This window comes from Thalassophryne amazonica, chromosome 16, assembly GCF_902500255.1.
Source record: "Thalassophryne amazonica chromosome 16, fThaAma1.1, whole genome shotgun sequence".
Taxonomy (NCBI): domain Eukaryota; kingdom Metazoa; phylum Chordata; class Actinopteri; order Batrachoidiformes; family Batrachoididae; genus Thalassophryne; species Thalassophryne amazonica.
The window spans coordinates 78133650-78154390 of record NC_047118.1 but is presented as its reverse complement, the minus strand read 5'-3'; the positions used below and the strand labels follow the sequence as shown (position 1 = coordinate 78154390).

Below are 20741 nucleotides of genomic sequence, written 5' to 3'. Positions count from 1 at the left end.
TTAAAAAATCACCATGATTGCTCTCAATGCCACTCATACCGCCCTGTCTGCTGTGCGGAATTGCGCCAAATCTGGCAACAGGCCCAGAGGCTATGCTCGCTGTTTTGATCCGGATGTTGACCGCAGCCGCAGAGCTCCGTGACCACCGTGAGAGGACTTGGATTCTTTGCGGGTCCCGCATCCATACCCCCGGAGGCAGTGAGCGAAGGGAGAACCGCGCATTGTGTTCTGCGTGTGTCTGTTTATAATGTTCTCGCACAGAAGAAAAAAGAGAGTGTTTACACAGGAGAGAAAAGTGAGAAAATGTGATGGATTTCGTTTATCGCGGGTTATTTTTAGAACGTAACTCCCGCGATAAAACAAGGGATCACTGTACATCATTAAACAGGAATTTGTACTCTATCTGGATTTGGTGTGACTAGTGTTATTAGGCCTCATGTATCAACGTTGCGTACGGCGATATTTGAGCGTATATGGGGTGTACGCCAAAACGGCTGCGCTACTTGGCATTTATCAATGTGGTCGTTGGCGTACGGTGCGCTGAAAATATACACCAGGTCGAGAGGTGGCGTAAATTATACATCAAAATGAACCAGCACTGGAATCCACATAGAAATGAAGATGATCAACATGATGAACAGTGCCATTATACAAATCAATGCATATGTTACATAAATAACACTTTCTTGATTATACTACATAATAATCAATACAAATCCCGCTTATGCACGATCCGTGGCCACAGCGCTGACCGCAAAGAAAGCGCTGCTCGCCTTTTTCTCCAGAGCCTGGAGCCAGAGCAGCGCTGAGCTTAACTTTATGTGGTGTGATCGTTTTAGACTATGAAATTGATAATTACAACTGTAGTGTTGTCATTCTCTTCGCCCGTGCTGCAATCAGGTTTTGTCGTCTCCATTCGTTTGTCACAATAAAATAAATAAAGAAATACATTTTAAAAATAAAGAAATCTGACAAATTAGGCGTGTCTTATTAATTGAGCGAGCAAATATCCACATGTCAAGAATTATTGACATGTGAAAAGAGAATACAGTGGTCCCTCGCTATAACGCCGTTCACCTGTCGCGGCCTCGGAGTTTCGCAGAGTTTTTAGTCCAATTTTGCATGCCTTTTTTTTTTTTTACAGTGTTCTGTGTTCTGCATGTCTGTTTATAAGAGTCTTCTTGCCCAGAAGAAAAAAGAGTGCCAACAACTACTCTTAACTATGTTTGTCACTCGGAGATGTGAGTGGGAAAAGGGGCGGCGTCAGGACGCAGAGGCCTGATCTGCTGGTCAGTCACTATTAATAATTTCTTATGTGTCCAACCTCGTACATTGATCGTTAAAATTAAATTTGTTAGTTCTAAAAGCCATCATAATTATTTATAGGAAAACATTCTATTTTTATTTCTCAAACAAATGTTTGGGCCTGAAAACAGTTTGGTCTTATTTTTCTACTAAGGTTTGAACTTTGAGAGTGTTTACACACGAGAGAAAAGTGAGGAAATGTTAATGCCTGATTGTGAAATTGTAAAATGTGGTTTTACAGCTTTAAAACGTCTATAATAATTGTAAAATAACACTGACTACGTCGCGGTTTTGCGTATTACGGGCTATTTTTTAGAACATAACTCCCGCGATAAACGAGGGACCACTGTAACACTTTTTTGATTATACTACAAAACAATTAATACGACGGCCGCTTTTGACGCTCTATTGGCACGCGTCATGATTGGTGGAGTTCTTTTTCTTTGACCCCGGACTGTTGAACAACTGAAGTCGTACATCAAGCAAGAATGGGAAAGAATTCCACCTATAAAGCTTCAACAATTAGTGTCCTCAGTTCCCAAATGCTTATTGAGTGTTGTTAGAAGGAAAGGTGATGTAACACAGTGGTAAACATACCACTGTCCCAGCTTTTTGAAACGTGTTGCAGGCATCCATTTCAAAATGAGCAAATATTTTCACAAAAACAATAAAATTTATCAGTTTGAACATTAAATATCTTGTCTTTGTGGTGTATTCAATTGAAAATAGGTTGAAGAGGATTTGAAAATTGTATTCTGTTTGTATTTACATTTTACACAACGTCCCAACCAATGATATTGGGGTTGTAGCTTCAATAAACATTACAGGGACAGATACAGAGAGACAAACAGACAGATACAGAGAGACAAACAGACAGACAGCCTATTCCAGCAGTGATAGGGCATGAGGCGGGGTACACTCTGGACAGGACATCAGTCTATCATATTATTATTATTGTTGTTGTTGTTGTCAAGAAATAGCGGGGTGGTGGCAGCCAAGTGGTTAGTGTGCTTGGTTTGAGGGTGGGAGATTACTGGTTCAAACCCCACCCTTGCCTGTTTCTACATGTAATGTGGAGTTTCGTCAGTAGGAATATCCGGCATAAACTTGTGCCAATTCAACATGCAAATCCACATCGGAGCAGCTGTGGTGATGTTAAGTGAAAACAAGGGAGCAGTGGAAAGGACTTACTTTTTACATTATAAATAGTTAAACATGCATATTGTATGATTATACGTAATTCTGTAATTTTGATAAACCCAATGTCCAGGTACTGACACGTGCACATAAAATTTCCATACGCATATTATATCTTATTAAATTTTTAATGTTCTTTTTGTGTGTAGTAGCAGAATGTGATACTTCCTCAATGTTGTTATGTCCACCAAGGACGTAACAACATCATGCAGCGAGATGTGAGAAGATTTCCCTTTACATAGATTTTGAAGGATTACATCAAAACTGTTTCAAAGATTCTCACGAAATTTGCACCACAGATAGATATTAAGGCATGGAAGAGTCCACTGAATTTTAGAGGTGATCCAGATGCAGATCCGGATTCTGGATCAAGATTCAATATAGGCTTTGAACAATTACTTCAAAACTATTTCACAGATTCTCATCAAATGTGTACCACAGATGGATGTTAAGGCATTGGATATTGGAGGTGATTTGGATCTGGATTGGTGGATGTCAGAAATCTCTGATTGCTCTTGTTTTCTGTAAATTCTTGCCAATAAAACTTTCTGAATTGAACTTAAAAAAGATACATGACACACACACACACACACAGATAAGTACAGACAAACAGAGGTCGATACCTCACCTCCGATGTTCTCAGAAGTTGTTTGTTTTATAATCCTGGTCAGAACTATCAGAACCTAAACACGCTGCTTTGTGTTCTGGCAGTCAGAGGAAATGTCAGGTGTCAGACAGCGATTTGAGATTAAGACGAGATGAAGAGGAACAAAGGGTTGAAGAAAAGGGATTATTTTAGATTCCTAAAAACAAAGATAATCCTGTGATGGACTGTGCGGATTACCCTCAGTGCTTCATCACACTCACAACTTGGAATCAGAGAGAAAAAGAGATGAATGCTTTATTTTTCTATGACACAAAAATGTAAAAATAAACAAATGTTCTCTGTGTAAAATAGCAGATTATTCAAATGTTTTCATATTTTGGATTTTCTCTACAAAAGGCCCCCCCAAAAAATGCAAATTGCTATGGAAAACAAAACATGAAAATTAAAGTATTAATATTATTTCTATGCAAAATTTATTTTATTTATTTATTTATTTGGACTGAGCAAATTGACAAAAATGATTTCTTAACAAAATCCCTTAATAAACATGCCTTTAACATGAAATATGTTTCACAGATAAAATTACACCATAACTGAAATGAATATCACGATATAATTAAAAGTAGTTTAGCCGGTCTCAGTTAATCTTATTGCTCTGATTGTAAAGGAGTAATTGATTGTTTGTATTGCATTAAATCACACCCAAAATATACAAACAAAATGCTTCTATTTTTAATTTGTTTTGTTTGCAAATATAAGACAGCAAAAGGTAAAAACAAACCTACAATGACCAAAAGTAACATTTTATTAATTTACAGGTCAGAGGAACGTTTATTTAAAGAAAAATACAGACTTATCAATCAACTATGTTAAATAATTTTAGCAATATGTTACTAATAATGCATTTAAATAATAATGAGGAAAAATAACAGCAGATGTGCTTTTAAAAAAGTAAACTTACGATAAAGAGAACGAAAGTGTCACAAGGTGAAGATGTGCAATTAATCAGTGACACTACCGCCATCTAAAGGACAGGCTGTGCAGTACATGAGAAAGTTTGAACCAACTTAAAAAAGTGTTACAATTTGTAAAAAAACGTGAATGAATTAAGTTGTTTGAACTTAAGTTTGAAAGTTAAATCAACTCTTACTTACAAACTTAAGTTCAAACAACTTAATTCATTCAGGTTTTTTACAAATTGTAACACTTTTTAAAGTTGGTTCAAACATTCTCTTTTTTCTGTGTATAACGGAATTATTTATTCCAGATTCTGAGCTCAGAAATTAAAGTGGAAAAACTGCACCACAAGGAGAAGCAGGAACTACATCCACATTGCACAAAATTCCAAACATGACAAGAAAGAAGAAAGAACCAGTGGAGGACCTGCTTATCTCTTCACTCAACTATAATATATGTTCAGGAGTTAGATGTTTGTGTGGATGATATCAGCTGGTGGACCAAGAGGAAGCTGTTCAGCCATCAGTCAAAGTGATGAGCAGGATTTCAGCGCGGACACGGTCCAGATGTGGACTGAAGTAGAGTCTTTGTGGAAAGAAGACACAAGCTGGAGAAAATGCTTTTCTACAATGATGCCTCACATTTACTTCCCAGCCAAGGACGGTACACATTTTTTTTTACAACTTGACAGAGACAAAGCATAACTTTGGACAGTAACACTGCCTCTGTACTTCACCACAAAGACATTGGAATGAAACAATGCAGATGTTCTTATTGTGTCGACTTTCAGCTTTAATTCAGAAACATCACATGAACCATTCTGACCAAAACCTTTATTTTGGGGGGTCATAGGTAATTGGACAAACTAAAAACAACTATTCTTTTCACTTTTCCAGCCAGTTTTCTTGTGACCAGTCAGGGGAAGAAAACAGTTTGTGACTGTTTTGTAACTCTGTCTGATTCTCGCTGTTTCAGAGAAGGAAATGTTCAGTTAAAGTAAGCTGGGCTTCTGTGGTGGAGCTGAATTTCCTGTCCACACGTCCTCCTGCTGGAACTGCAGGGCGCTCCGCCCCTTCCTCTGCAGCGTTTGTCGTCCAGGAACCCACCTTCTCTTACACGCCCTCGTGACACCGTTTATGTGAACAAATGTGACTCGGTAATTAAACAAAGTTTCCCAACATCCTGAGGTGAATTTTTTCCCGCTGGAGCATTTCATAAGACCAGAAAACCCCCTGAGTCAACAGATCAGTCAGACCTGGGGCTTCATGTACAAAGCACAACCCAGGCTCACGGCAGTTTGTGGGACTGGGTTACGAAAAGTCGATTAATCTATGGGTTCGTGATGGGGGTACAAAAATGGGGCGTTTTTCGTAACGGGCGCACAAATTCATTTCGTGATGGGGCCACAAAAGCAGGGTGAAGGGGGGGGGGTCTTGGGGGAGTCATGGTTAACATTTGGGGAGGGTACACGCTTACACTATGGTTATGGTTAGAGTTAGGAGAAAGGGAAGATTATAAATAGCAAAATAAAAACACTGTGTCAGGAAAAGCTGGTGCTTTTCGTGATGGTGGGCACGAAAAAAAATGTGAGACCAGGCTGAAAAAGTGTGCATTTACACAAAAAAAGTGGCATCCATCCATCGCCACTCTAATGTTCACGTATCAAAAGTTAAATGACCATGGAAATGTGTGGTGTATCACGCAAAAATCCTGGCTGGCATACATACGCTTCTACAGCTATTGTTCCACTGCCGACACGTAGAGGTGATGCTGGGAAACCAGTAATAGTGTGAAAACAAGAAGTCATCAGAAAGATGTGCACACCAAAGATACACTTATGAACAACTGACACACCCACATGTGATGCGTAAAATGGCACTAGCAGTGGCTGCGTTAGTGTTGTTAGAGGACCTTGCAAATGGTTAAATCCAACGTGAACGTGTATTCAGGGAATGCGCCAATTTTCATGTAAATGACGATAATTGGCTCATAAGCCAATATTGATTACCAAGGCCACTGTTACTGGAGTTGCACGCAGCACTGCTGCCAGCTCAGACAGCAATACGGTGAGGAGCCAGGGGTTGTCTGTACCCACACAGGTGCTGACCACCCTGGGCTTCCTGGCAACAGGGGCATTCCAGCGTGAGCTGGCCGATCGGTCAGGAGTGTGCCAGTCAACCTTGAACCGAGCAATGCCAGTGTAGAACACAATCATCCGAATATCATCCAGGTACATCACATTCCAACATGAAATCACAATTTGCTATTGACTATTTATATTTATAGAATTTGCTTTTGACTATAAAGCTATTGACTGCACACACATTGCTATAAAGGCACCATCACATAAAGAATTTGGTTCTGTGTCAGGTTTTGGGTTTGTGCTCTGTTTTATTGTATATTTTGTCTTATTTTTGGGGGGGGTTGTCGGCTCTCTGCCTGTTGCTTTCTGCTTGGGTTCTCTCTGTCTTTCTTTTGGTGGTGGGCGTTTCCCTTTGTCTGACCACACCCCTGTTCTAGTCGCCTCCCCTCACACCTGTCCTTGATTTTCTTTTTTTTTACATACCTCCTCTTGTTCAAATAATGCAAAGTTATGGAATTACTGTTCAATGTTATGCTGATGACAGTCAGCTTTATACACCAATTTATACAAATCTCAATACCAGGATTTTGGAACACCATCTAGCCTCTGAAAAACTGGATGCCCTGTAATTTCTTACTTTTAAACTCAGAGAAGACTAGATGAGGGTCATTGGTCCAGCAACACACATACACCAGTTTGATAAATTAACTTCACTGAATGCATTTATCATATCGTAACAGTTAAAATCTCAGGGTGACCTTTGATCCCATCTTAATTGGTCCACATTAGAGAGACTACAAAAAATGCATTTTTATTTATAGACTATTATTAATCTTAAATGGACTATCACTTTCTTATCTTATACTGATAGTGCACAGTTGTTGATGTTAAGCATTTAGGGAATAACCCTGTTGTGTCTGATGATTTGCAGAGCAGGTAAAATGGCTATTTGCGACCATAAAATGCACCATTAATGTCCACAAATCATCAGACACAAGGGTGTTATTCCCATTCGAATCCAATTCCAACATTTGCACAGATCCATGTCCACCACTGAAGGCTACATCTTAATCTGCATAATAAAATAGTTCAATAAAACTGTTACACAGACAAAGGGTGTGGTCGGCTCGTCAAAGCTTACTGTAGCAACAGCGTCTTCATGCCAAACTGGAAATTCTGTGAGCAGAATCCACATCAATACTTTCGTATGGTATCTTAAATTAATCCATTTCAGCATCATGGTCGCTAGGCTGCTTTCCCTCGGTCTCAGCTAGCAGCGCGGGCGGTCAGGGCGCAGAATAACACATCAAATCTGAAACGGTTTAAATATTTTGCTATTGTCCATGTGATATTTTATGGTCTGAAATGTCACACAATTAACCAATCAGATTTGCAGAAAAAAAAATGTAATTGGATTAGAATTTTAATTTTATCTACTGATGTCCAAAGTATGAAATAATTTTTTTATATAATAGATGAAAAATTGTTAAATTGATTATATTTCCTTGGTGAAACAAAATTAAGAACACAACTGGAATATTTTTTAATTCACACACAGACAACAGCAGACAGCAGGCAACGATGACGTATAACATAATAATAATTTGTCAGTGTTAATATTACTGATGTACTTTGAATACACTGTAATGATTCAATATTTAATTTATAATGTGTATATGTACATCAGTACAAATAAAACACTGAATGTTTGTTTCACTCGTCAATTAGTTTGGGCATCTGCACTCTAACAAATGGAACCTACACTCTTAGGCATAAAATGTTGAATTTAATTGATAAAGTTAAGGTTTTCTACATAACATTGTCAATTAAGTGCAAAACAATATTGTATTTGAAATTAATTAAATCAATTGAAACATTATTAGTTAAATTCCAATATTGTTTTGCACTTAATTGACAGTTATGTGGAAAAAGTTACCTTAACTTTAGCAATTAAATTCTACATTTTTTTTCTTAGAGTGTGTGTAATGTAAATTTTGACCCTCATTGCTTTTGACGTGTCACTTATCCAAGTGCACATATTTATATAATAGATGCAAACATGGGTGCAATTTGGTGGGGGATAGGGGGGACATGTCCCCCCCCCCACACCTTTTCAACCAGGGCGGACAGATTATGGTATGTCCCCCCACCTTCTGACATATATGTGTGTACTTGAAACATGCTATGCCAGTCTTATGTGCAAACCATGACAGTTTTATGTGCAAAACCATGTCAGAATAGTATCTTTGTTTCTGCAAGTTTGTATTTTTAGCAGCATTGACTTGTTTACAACACCTGTTTCTTGTTTGTCACATTCGGAATTTTCTGGGACTGCATTTGCCCAGATTTGAAACCAAAAATAGTTGCCTCTAGGGACTAGTGTCTACACATAAGTATCAATGGACCATATGCTAATTTACTGAATTCTGAAAGTTAGAAAAGGAAATCAGAAAAGATATCTGGGACCTCAGAAAGCCCATCTGCAATTACTGCTTGATCTCCAAAATCAGTCTATGCAAGCAAAATGATGTTCAGTATGAGTGTTGTCATCAGTGCCACTTCAAAAATTAATTTAATGATAAGTAATTTATCCTAAACTTATGATCTGTTGTGATGTATGTGATAGTTAATAATTATTAAGAGCCTGTTCTTTCATATTTTTGAATACATTTTACCACATTGCAGTTTTTTTAATGAGAACTCAACCTATCATTCTTTTTGAGTTCTACACATGTGGTGATACCTTATTTATACCAGGATGTTAATAAAATCAATGCTGGCTATTCTCAGAATAAAGTACTTATATCCACAGTTTCAAATTGCATAAGTCAAATGGTGTCCACTTTATGGTCTTCTCAAAACATTAAAATTACTGCTCTGGATGCTCAGAATGCATCTGAGGTTATCTAGAAACCGTTGGCTTCGGGGGGCCTAAAGTGCCGCCAGACCCCCGGCCTATGGACTTTGGCCCTCAGTCACTCAGGGGCGGTCCTGGAGGCGGCATCGCGGGGGGTGGGGGTGGGGGGCACGACCGTAAGGGAAAGAAAAAAAAAAAAAAAAACGGTCAAAAAAAAACCTGTCCAAAAAAACCGGGGTGGGGGGAGGGTTGGCCTGACGGGGGGGGTTCGTGGTTACAACGCGCTCAACTTTTGTTCAGAATCAGCTTATCACTGGTAACGGCGCGGCTTCCCTCTCACTCATTCAGCAGCTTCACAGTGCTTTAAACAGTAGCAAAGAGTGCAGCGAAACGAGACGAGTCATTGGATAAATGCTGGGCTTTGTCCCGCCCATCGGACGCTCAGCGTGTCTGGGGGTCTATGGGGCAGTGGCCTGGCCCGGACGCTCACCTTCTGCTTGATGATTGGATGATCTGTCGGAGGCTGAATCCCTTTTTGATTGACAGCGAAATGAGCGAATCAGCGATCTTTTGGCGTAACATCCGTGGGAGCATTTTTTAATTTTCATTCTGTTCTGAGTTGAACCGGAGACTTTCCTAATTCTCTTAGCGGCATTTTCTTTGTTAAAAACGACTAGCGACAAATCGAGCTTCTATTTCTGGTGGGGTTTTTTTGTAGCTGCTTGTGTTTGGAGACTGACTTCTATCACTCTGTCTGACTTCTATCGCAGTTTCTGTCCCTACCGAGCAGCGGGTGCTGCTGAGCTCCTCCACCGTCACAAAGCACTCAAAGGCGGACAAACTTCACACTAGCCTCGCGCCAGTCCCAGCTAGCGAGCTAGCTAGGTAGCAAGCTGCACATAATGGCAGACAATTTGAATGTTGTGGACCGGATTTTGGCGAAGCCATTTGATAGTCTTCCTTATGAAAAAGCCTTGGCTGCTGTCATGGCTTCAGCTCTCAATGGTTTGCAGGCCAAAGTTAAAGCAACAGCCCCCAGTGCAATGTTTGTGCATTGCTATGCACACAGACTGAATCTGGTTCTGTTTCAGGGGGGCTAAATGCTTATCTGAGTGCAGAATATTTTTTGCATCACTCTTTGGGTTTGCCACATTTTTCTCAAAATCCACAAAGAGGATGTCTTTTCTTGAGTCTGCAGGCTGCTCAAGGTTGCCCAGAAATGCTCCTACTCGATGGAATTTCACATCACGGATAGTGAGCACTGTGGCAAACAATTATGATGCCCTCCTGCAAACTTTTGAGATCATTGCAGATAAGTGCATGGATGATGACACAGACTGTGCCAATTTCTTTGTGTTTGTTATTGCAGTAGTCATTAAAACCGGAAATTTGTTCTTGAAAATAGCTGTTGTGAGTTAATTTGTGGGATTGTGGGTGTTCTGGACGAAGTTAGTGTTTTCATGGGTGGTGGGGTGGAGGTGGTGGCCATGTTAGTGTGCTGGGGGGGCGCACGCAGGGGGTTTCGCCCGGGGAGTAAATCACTCTAGGACCGCTACTGACGTCACTTTAAAATTCACAGACGAGTCATGATCATCATCTTCGTCATCCTTGAACAGAGTAAATGGGAAACTCCGCGCGAGGCGCGAGCGCACATAAAAGCAGAAAAAACGGCGGCAAATGGAGCGACAGCGCGCAAGCCGCCGTGACAAGCATGACCGTGCTGACAGGTAAGACACCTTCACTTCCGGTCCAAACCCGCGCGTACATTCAGACGAACAAACTAAAACAGCCGCGACAAACGTCGGTGCGGTGCGTGTGGAGGCTCCTCCTGCGCCTCACCTGAGATCCACTGCACGAACCCTCAGTGATGACCAAAGTTCTACTTTCTGTTTCTCTCTCTTGAAAAATAATATTTTTGTTCATGCAGAATCAAATCGCAATATTGTTGATGTTTTCTGAAAAACTAAACATTTTGAGGCTAAAGTGTCGTTTTACAAGAAAATTCACGAGAGAATATGATCCCAACATGTTGGGGAAAACTGTTATTAAAATATGAGACGCACGCGGCTGTAGGGAAATGAACACATGAACCGAGTTCATCTCTGAGCAGAGAATCCCGGCAGGTTGCTGTGTGTCTGCAGCCTGCCAACTGATGCTGTGACCTTTGTGGAATCAGTGGATTCTCTGATCTCAGCGCTTGAGAAGCTGAAGTGTCTGAGTTTGTGATTATCCTGGATCAAGACTAAAGATCCAGGCTTTCTGCGACCTCACCCATCATAAAGTTATCTGCATGTGGTGAAAGTGAAAGTGAACGTGAGGAGACTTTTATTTATCTCAGCAGAGACGTCCATGTCTCTGGGTCCTCAGCCTTTGAGGTCCAGAGACTCATTTGCATTGTGAGGGAACATCAGCTAAGACATTTTGTCCACGTGGTGTTTCTCTGGACATGATCCAGCACTCAGGAGCCTGAGTGTTTAGGACCCTAGCAGCTGGAGATGGTCACGGACATGCCCACACTTCACCTGCGGATGGACTGATTGTCTGCCTATGTGGTTGCTACCCTGGATGAGAGGCGGTTCCATAGTGTGGTGGATGCAATACCAGCCCACGCTGTCAAACCAGAAATTACACAAAATTTGTTTTTAGCTTTTCAGATTTTCTTCAACATCAAACTTATAAGAATAGAAAATAATTTCATCTTGATCCAGATCTGGATTCTGGATCCATATTTCACTTTATGTATGCTTTGAAGGATTACGTCAAAACTACTGCACGGATTCTCACCAAAGTTTCACCAGGAATACATATTAGGCCATGGAAGACTCCACTGCATTTTGGAGATGATCTGGATACAGATCTGGATTCTGGATCCAGAGTTCACTTTATGTATGCTTTGAAGGATTACATCAAAACTACTTCACGGATTCGCACCAAATGTGCACCACAGATAGATATTAGGACATGGAAGACTCCACTGCATTTTGGAGGTGATCCGGATCCGGATTGGTGGATGTCAGAAATCTCTGATTGCTCTTGTTTTACATCATGATGAAATAAAAAATGAATCTGTATTGTGTCTTTTGTCTTCCAGATGTTTTGCTGCACTGCTGCGTCTTTGCAGTTTTGGTCCAGTCAGCTCCTGTTGACCCTCAGCTGGCCTTCAGGGAGGCAGCGGAGCGAGCAAAGCTGCTGGTGGAGAAAATCCTGCACGACATTCCCACGGCATACAGAGCAACTGTCACCATGGAGGTAAAAATAAATAAATAAGTAAATAAATCACGTCACTGGGCAGTTTGTTGTCTGTTCAGCAAGTTTTAACTCATCTTCCTGTTCTCCTCAGGGTTTGACACTTGACCCCTCCAACCAGCCAGCAAACCTGCAGATGATGACGACGTCACTGAAGATTCCTGCAGCACCCGTCCTCAAACCGCTGTCAGACAGCTTCACACTGGTCAGTCCACGTACGTTAGCACGTTAGCATGGCAAAAAGTAACATGTTAGCATCCCATCATTAGCATGTGCGCTATAAATGTCATCCATCCAAAGCAAGCGATTTAGCGTGTGCGTATGAATAACGGCAGTTCTGTCCCCTTGGTTAGTATGACATCACAACAGCCAAAGGTGACTTTCCACAGGAGAAAATGAAACTTCTTCACTGCTGCTGTTTGTATACAGAAATACGACAACAATGGCAAACGTGTGTCTAAGCTAACAACAGATACAAGGAAAAAGTGTCTGTGAAGAACCTTTAGAACAAAACATAAGTAAATCCAGATGGCTGAGATGAGTCAGAATAAAGACTCCTGTTACTTGACCCAATATATATATATATATATATATATATATATATATATATATATATATATATATATATATATATATATATATATATATATATATATACGAGGTCTATTAGAAAAGAATCCTACCTTATTATTTTTTTTAAAAACCATATGGATTTGAATCACGTGTGATTACATCAGACATGCTTGAACCCTCGTGGGCATGCAAGAGTTTTTTCACACCTGTCGGTTACGTCATTCGCCTGTGGGCAGTCACTGAGTGAGGAGTGGCCCACCCTCTCGTCGATTTTTTTCATTGTTTAGGAATGGCTCAGACTGCTGCTTTGTTTGATAAAATTTTTTTCAAAACTGTAAGGCACAACTGAGTGGACACCATTCGATAAATTCATCTGGTTTTCGGTAAAAATTTTAACGGCTGATGAGAGATTTTGGTCTGTAACTGTCGCTTTAAGGACGGCCCACGGCGCCTGACAAAAAAATGTTGATGTTGGTCCAGAAAAAATGTTGATAAAGCAACACGCGCCGTCTCGAGCAACGTGTGAAACAAAGGAATTCAGCCGAGAGGGCGGGACCACATCTCACTCAAGGCCTACCCACAGGGAAATGACGTCACCAACACGCATGAAAAAACTCACGCATGCGCACGAGGGTTCAAGCATGATTGTTGTAATCGCACGTCATTGAAATCCATATAGTTAAAAAAAAAAAAATAAAAGGGTCGGTTTATTATCTAATAGACCTCGTGTGTGTGTATATATATATATATATATATATATATATATATATACTCGTATACCACTCTTAAGGCTATGAAATTGGGCTATTAGTAAAAAAAAAGTAGAAAAGGGGATGTTCACAATAATAGTAGTGTGGCATCCAGTCAGTGAGTTTGTCAGTTTTGTGGAACAAACAGGTGTGAATCAGGTGTCCCCTATTTAAGGATGAAGCCAGCACCTGTTGAACATGCTTTTCTCTTTGAAAGCCTGAGGAAAATGGGACGTTCAAGACATTGTTCAGAAGAACAGCGTAGTTTGATTAAAAAGTTGATTGGAGAGGGGAAAACTTATACGCAGGTGCAAAAAATTATAGGTTGTTCATCTACAATGATCTCCAATGCTTTAAAATGGACAAAAAAAAAAACAGACGCGTGGAAGAAAACGGAAAACAACAATCAAAATGGATAGAAGAATAACCAGAATGGCAAAGGCTCACCCATTGATCAGCTCCAGGATGATCAAAGGCAGTCTGGAGTTACCTGTAAGTGCTGTGACAGTTAGAAGACGCCTGTGTGAAGCTAATTTATTTGCAAGAATCCCCCTAAAGTCCCTCTGTTAAATAAAAGACATGTGCAGAAGAGGTTACAATTTGCCAAAGAACACATCAACTAGTCTAAAGAGAAATGGAGGAATATTTTGTGGACTGATGAGTAAAATTGTTCTTTTTGGGTCCAAGGGCCGCAGACAGTTTGTGAGACGACCCCCAAACTCTGAATTCAAGCCACAGTTCACAGTGAAGACAGTGAAGCATAGTGGTGCAAGCATCATGATATGGGCATGTTTCTCCTACTATGGTATTGGGCCTATATATCGCATACCAGGTATCATGGATCAGTTTGGATATGTCAAAATACTTGAAGAGGTCATATTGCCTTATGCTAAAGAGGACATGCCCTTGAAATGGCTGTTTCAACAAGACAATGAGCCCAAGCACACTAGTAAATGAGCAAAATCTTGGTTCCAAACCAACAAAATTAATGCCTCGCAGATGTGAAGAAATCATGAAAAACTGTGGTTATACAACTAAATACTAGTTTAGTGATTCACAAGATTGCTAAAAAAAAAAGCAGTTTGAACATAATAGTTTTGAGTTTGTAGCGTCAACAGCAGATGCTACTATTACTGTGAACGCCCCCTTTTCTACTTTTTTTTTACTAATAGCCCAATTTCATAGCCTTAAGAGTGTGCATATCATGAATGTTTGGTCTTGTTGGATTTGTGAGAATCTACTGAATCTACTGGTACCTTGTTTCCCATGTAACAATAAGAAATATACTCAAAACCTGGATTAATCTTTTTAGTCACATAGCACTACTATTATTCTGAACACTACTGTTTATATATATATATATATATATATATATATATATATATATATATATATATATATATATATATATATATATATATATATATATATATATATATATATATAATTTGAGGAAACAAAATTTCAGAAGATCAGGTTACATTTTGTCATTGTGATGATGGTTGTATTAGGAATGTCGTGCTAGCATATTACCCAAAATACCATATTTACTCCATTAAAGGCCCCCTTCCTATTAGCCCCTGCCCCCTGACTTTTTTTGGCAAATTGCATATAGTGAAATTGTGAATTCCTGAGAGAACAGCATAAAATTAAAATGAAATAATCCTATCTCATTGCCACAACAAAAAATAAACAATCCGTGAAGTTCAGAATTTGTGGCTAGTGTCCAGGACTGTCATAGTCGTCCTCTGCCGAAGTCTCGGTGGCATCTTCACTGACTCAGGCAGTGCGATACTTGGGTGTTCTTGCAGGTTTGCCATGACTTCCTCCTCCATAGCAATGTCATCCGCGTCAAATCCCTCAAACGGGTAACCATCAGAATCAGACTGAGTCCCAAACTAAGTCGTCCTCTGAGAGCCATCCATAGCACATGAGATGCCACATTTTGTCCATATCTGATTTTCTTGTGCATTCTCAAGACATACTTCAGAAATCTGTCCACCTTGTTATCCATCAGTTCTTCCGGGTGCTGAGCAACATGAGCGCATCATCGGCTTGAAATGTTATGTCGTTCCACAAACTTCAAATACCAGCCAGTCGAGGCTTTGAAGTTCTGGTTTCCATATTTCTTATGTAGCCGTAGTGTCTCGTATTTCAGACCCTCCCCCGTTACACGGACACCTGCTGTTCTACTTTCATGGAACCAATGTTCTGATAATGCACCCCATCCCCAAGCAGCCATTTTGCTGTTTTGGTTAGGGTTGCAAGCTTATCCTTGTTCCTACACCACTCCCGGATGCGTTTCCTTTTGACTTGGAAAATCTGAGCAACATGTTGCTTACGCGATGCTGCCAAGTAGCAACGTTTGCGCAGAGCCACTTTATGTAATTGTGTAGCAACTACTGCATGCAGAAAAACAGCATTCATTTTGCGTACCATAAGGCTGTACTGTGTACAGCATGCGTGCAAGCACGCCCACGCAAATGATCGTCAATAAATGCTGCCCTTTCCTAAAATTTTAGGCGCCTAGGGCATTTAATAGAGTAAATGCAGTATTTTCTTTGCTGCTTATCAGATGTTTTTCTTTGCTAACAGGTATTGGTGTGTTAGTATGCTAATAAAATGCAACAGAGGCTAAATTTTGCCAACAGTGGTATGTTGCTTTTTGTAATGTTAGCATGCTTATTTGTTAGCATGAGGGTTTGATGAAGACAGCGGTGAAATACTGCAGAGTTTAATGTCTGTGACCTCGTAATTACTGCACATGCGTCATTTTTGCTGCTTGTAGATTACATCAGTTAGCTGTGCTGGACCAGTGTCAGTCATGCTGTCTGTGTGTGTGTGTGTTTCGCCCCAACAGGATACATGTGTAAAACGCATGTCTGCAGGCAGCCGGCTGCACCACGACCTCCTGGGAAGTCTGGCAGGGCAACTGAACGGTCTGAATGACCTGAGAGCTGACCTGTGGGACCTGCTGTCTCAGATCAGTAACGTAAGACGCGCCTTATGACAACTGTTCTCATGACAACCCCTTCTTGACTCAGCATGTTGTTAGAAATCCTAACATTCCTCTAAATTGGCCATTAACTGAACTCAAACACCTTGAAATGCAACCAGAGAGATTAGATACAGACTACCTCAGCAACCACAGAAGAAGATGACTGATGTTTTTCTTGTTGTGTGACTCACTCTAACATGTCTGTTTTTCTGTCAGCTGAAGCAGCTGGCTGACCTCAGCGACCCCACAGAACACTACCAGAGGCCAGACTTGACCTCTACCCTCCAGAGCGACTATGATGTCCAGATGGCAGCCCACCTGATCCTGAAACAGCTTCGCTCCTTCTGCCACGACCTGATTCGCAGCCTGAGAGCAATCAGCTCCATCAGACCGAGCGCTGCAGCCACACGCTGACCGCGCTGCATTCAGGGACACGCAGCTGGAGGAATCACTCCACTCACTAAACGTCCACTGTGTGGAACATCTGGGAGTCTTTTTGCAGGACAATGATCGTTCTTTGGTTTGTTTCACGGTCTGAGGTTCATTTTCAAACGACAATGAGATGGGAGCGGCGCAGGAACCGTCAGTCCCGGTGTGGCCTCGTCCTTTATGGAAAAGCATCTGCAGGAATGTCAGCCCTCAGAGCGTGTTTGGAACTGCCTTAAGGAATAAAGGCTGCAAAAGCTGAACCTGTCTGAACTTGTTGCACATCTTCATTTCATTCCTCCTCAGAGTTTTGTCTTTGCAGGCAAAGTCTGAAGGATCATATTTTTTTCAGGAATGTACAGAGTTCCTGAAGTATAAACTCACAGCGCGACAAGCAGCGAAGACGACAAGACAGTTCTTCAAGTGTCTCCTTTGGAGTTTCTACTGAAAACACCCCCCCAAAAAAGGATCAATATTCTGAAATAACTGACGATGACCTCATTTCAGAAAACAGCCCAAAAATGTCATTTTCTGTTCATTTGCTCCAAACAAATTAAGCTTCAGTATTTATGTGTTCTATTTATTAATATATTTATTACATATTTATGTCAGATATGTAATGCTTTAATTAGTTGTACCATTAAAATTGTCTTCTTTTCAGGAGAAAGGTTTCACTGTGACAAAATGGTGTTTAATTTTTGTGTAGCAGATATTTTGCTGATTATTTCTATAAAAGGAAGCTCATTTGTAAAAAATAAATAAATAAATAAATAAAAATAAAAAGGGTTTGCAAATTATTTTCTGTCTGCCACCAAATTGTGTTGTTTTTCTTTATTTTTTCTTTATTTATTTAGTAGCTCTTCTCTGGATCTGCATTTTCCAAAATCAAACTTCCTTCACTTGTTCAAAACATGGGACTTGGCTCTGCGTCTTTAAAACCAGCCTGTGTTTTCCTTGTTTAAGTCAGACCCGCCCCCACAAAGTTTGGTGAATAAGTACATAAAGTCACAATCCTGCTGAACAAATAAAACACACCTCCATGGTGGGGCTAAAACAGGAAGTGGCACAATTTTTATCAACCGTTTATGGTTCGAGTCATTCATGTAGTCTTTGGAGTTGCGAAACAGTTGATGATGTCACAGAGCTGATGATGTCATGTAGGACTTCTTGTCTGACTCAAGGACAAAGGAAGAAACTTGAGGTCTATCTGCAGTGACAATAATCATCTTTATTTTCTCTTTGGGAAATTTCAGACTGTTCAAATGTAATTTTTTTTTTACCTCCTGAAGAGGGAAACCATCAAAATGTTTGATTTTAGTGACAAATTTTGCCAAAATATTTTTATTTTTAATTTTGTAATACATCATATTTTACTCTCAGTCAAATAAGAAACAGTTTGACCTTTTTTACCCCATGATTTCCTGAAGAAGCTGAAGCTGAGCGAAGTCGGCCTCCAAACTGGAAACACGATGTGCGTCACATGTCGTTACCATCCTTACCTGTAAGGGGCTGCAGTGTTTACAAGCAAATATAACTAACATCACAACAATTAAAATATTTTTTAAAGTCTTTTGGTGAGCAGCAGACTGACTGTACCAATAAACACTTTTCACTAAATAAGCTACATGCTAACCGCCTAGCTAGCATAAAGGATATCATGGTTGCTGCCAGACAAAAATTTTAAATTACATCAGGTGAACATATTTAAATTACATCTCACTGCAAACTATGACCTTCTATTATCCGTTGGTCAACTATTTCCATATACATATTTGCGTAGATTCCACACACAAAAAAACTTTTATTTCCATCGATTCAGATGTTAGCCACAGTGTCTGTCTGTGATAAACTAGAAAAAAATATATATGCAGCTTTGGTTGGTTAAAAATATACATTAGGTGTCGCTCTTAGCATGCTGCACATGCTACATTTAGTATAACTACTTCCCATGGACTGTATCAAAGGGCCTACATACTGAGAGAGGGAACTTTCAATGTCCCGGTGTTTTGACCACAGACTGTATATGCAGTACATCCAGAAAGTATTCACAGTACTTCACCCTTTCCACATTTTATGTTACAACCTTATTCTAAAAAACATTAAATTCATTTTTTCCTCAATGTTCTACACACAATACCCCATAATGACAAAGGTTGTTTTGGAGTTTTTTTAGATCTTTGCAAATTTATTAAAAATAAAAAAGGTACTAAATCACATGTACGTAAGTATTCACAGTCTGTGCCATCAAGCTCAAAATTGAGCTCAGGTGCATCCTGTTTCCATTGTTCATCCTGGAAATATTTCTACAGCTTAACTGGAGTTCACCTGGGGTAAATTCAGTTAATTAGACATGATTTGGAAAGACACACACCTGTCTACGTACTAAGGTCCCACAGTTGACAGTGCATGTCAGATCACAAACCAAGCATGAAGTCAAAGGAATTATCTGTAGACCTCCGAGACAGGATTGCCTCGAGGCACAAATAGGGGGAAGGGTGCAGAAACATTCCAGCTGCTTTGAAGGTCTCAATGAGCACAGTGGCCTCCATCATCTGTAAATGGAAGAAGTTCTGATCCACCAGGACTCTTCTTTGAGCTGTCTGCCCGTGGCTCAAAGAAGAGTCCTGGTGATCAGGACAGGCAATCCTGTCTCGGAGGTCTACAGATAGGATAGATAAGCACACAGCCAAGATATCAAAGGAGTGGCTTCAGGACAACTCTGTGAATGTCCTTGAGAGGCCCAGCCAGAGACCAGACCTAAATTTGATTGAACATCTCTGAAGAGATCTGAAAATGGTTGTGTACCGATGCTCCCCATCCAACCTGATGGAGCTCGAGATGTGCTGCAAAGAGGAATGACCAAAAACTTCCCAAAGATAGGTGCACCAAGCTTGTGACATGATATTTAAGAAGAACTGAGGCTTGAGGTGTATCAACAAAGTATTGAGCAAAGGGTGTGAATATTTATGTACATGGGATTTCTTAGTTTATTAATTTTAATAAATTTACAATAATGAAATAAAAACTTTTTTCATTGTATCATTATGGGGTATTGTGTGTAGAATTTTGAGGGGAAAAAAATGGCTCCATTTTGGAATCAGGCTATAACATAACAAAATGTGGAAAAAGTGAAGTGCTGTGAATACTTTTCGGATGCACCGTACAGGTTTTGAATGACAACTGCCACATTGTTTCCAAGTCCAGAGTGATCGTGCATTGGTGACACTGTAAATCATATTAACACAGGGGGTTGTTTGATGCATGATTTTACTTTCCAACAAGTTTAAAAATGGCAGGATGTCGTGCATATGGATGCAAAAATCAATCTGAAAATTAAAAATGTATAGATTTCCTGCAGGTACAGACAGGAGAAAAATACAGGTAAATAAAGCCAAGAGAATTCTCCCTACTGCGTATAGGAAAATTTGACCCAGAATGCACTGCATCATCGGTATCCTTTTCTTCTTTTTTTTCTTTTTCTTTTTCTTTTTTTTTAGCAGAGCAACGCACTTCCGGTAGCAGTGACAATTTTCGCTTCTTCGCACCTGGCTAATGTGCCTCATGTTGTAATTATTTTTATTGTTTATTTATCATTACTTTCACAATGCATTACCTCCATGTCTGTTAGATATATCAAGGTCTCACTGCTGAAAAAATGTCTCACTGTTAGGGGCGTTCCCTGCAGTGGAAAACTATGCCGCGAGCTGACGAGTCTCGCAGAGAAAGCCACGCAAGTTTATGCA

The 20741-nt window shown here is 40.1% G+C and overlaps 1 protein-coding gene across 1 annotated transcript; it reads left to right on the top strand.

The window, feature by feature from the left end:
- Positions 1-12066: 12066 nt before the first annotated feature.
- On the top strand, positions 12067-17771 carry csf3a (colony stimulating factor 3 (granulocyte) a). The gene is made up of 4 exons (XM_034191393.1): positions 12067-12255; positions 12347-12457; positions 16435-16566; positions 16789-17771. Exons 1-4 carry the CDS (start codon positions 12067-12069, stop codon positions 16984-16986), a joined length of 630 nt encoding a protein of 209 aa, XP_034047284.1. The 3' UTR covers positions 16987-17771.
- Positions 17772-20741: the final 2970 nt, after the last annotated feature.

What these genes read in the sequence shown, in the direction of transcription:
- csf3a (XM_034191393.1), top strand. Translation starts at nt 12,067, where the DNA reads ATGAATCTGTATTGTGTCTTTTGTCTTCCAGATGTTTTGCTGCACTGC. An exon ending in GAGCAACTGTCACCATGGAG is followed by an intron (nt 12,256 to 12,346) that starts GTAAAAATAAAT and finishes TGTTCTCCTCAG; the next exon opens with GGTTTGACACTTGACCCCTC. An exon ending in TGCTGTCTCAGATCAGTAAC is followed by an intron (nt 16,567 to 16,788) that starts GTAAGACGCGCC and finishes TTTTTCTGTCAG; the next exon opens with CTGAAGCAGCTGGCTGACCT.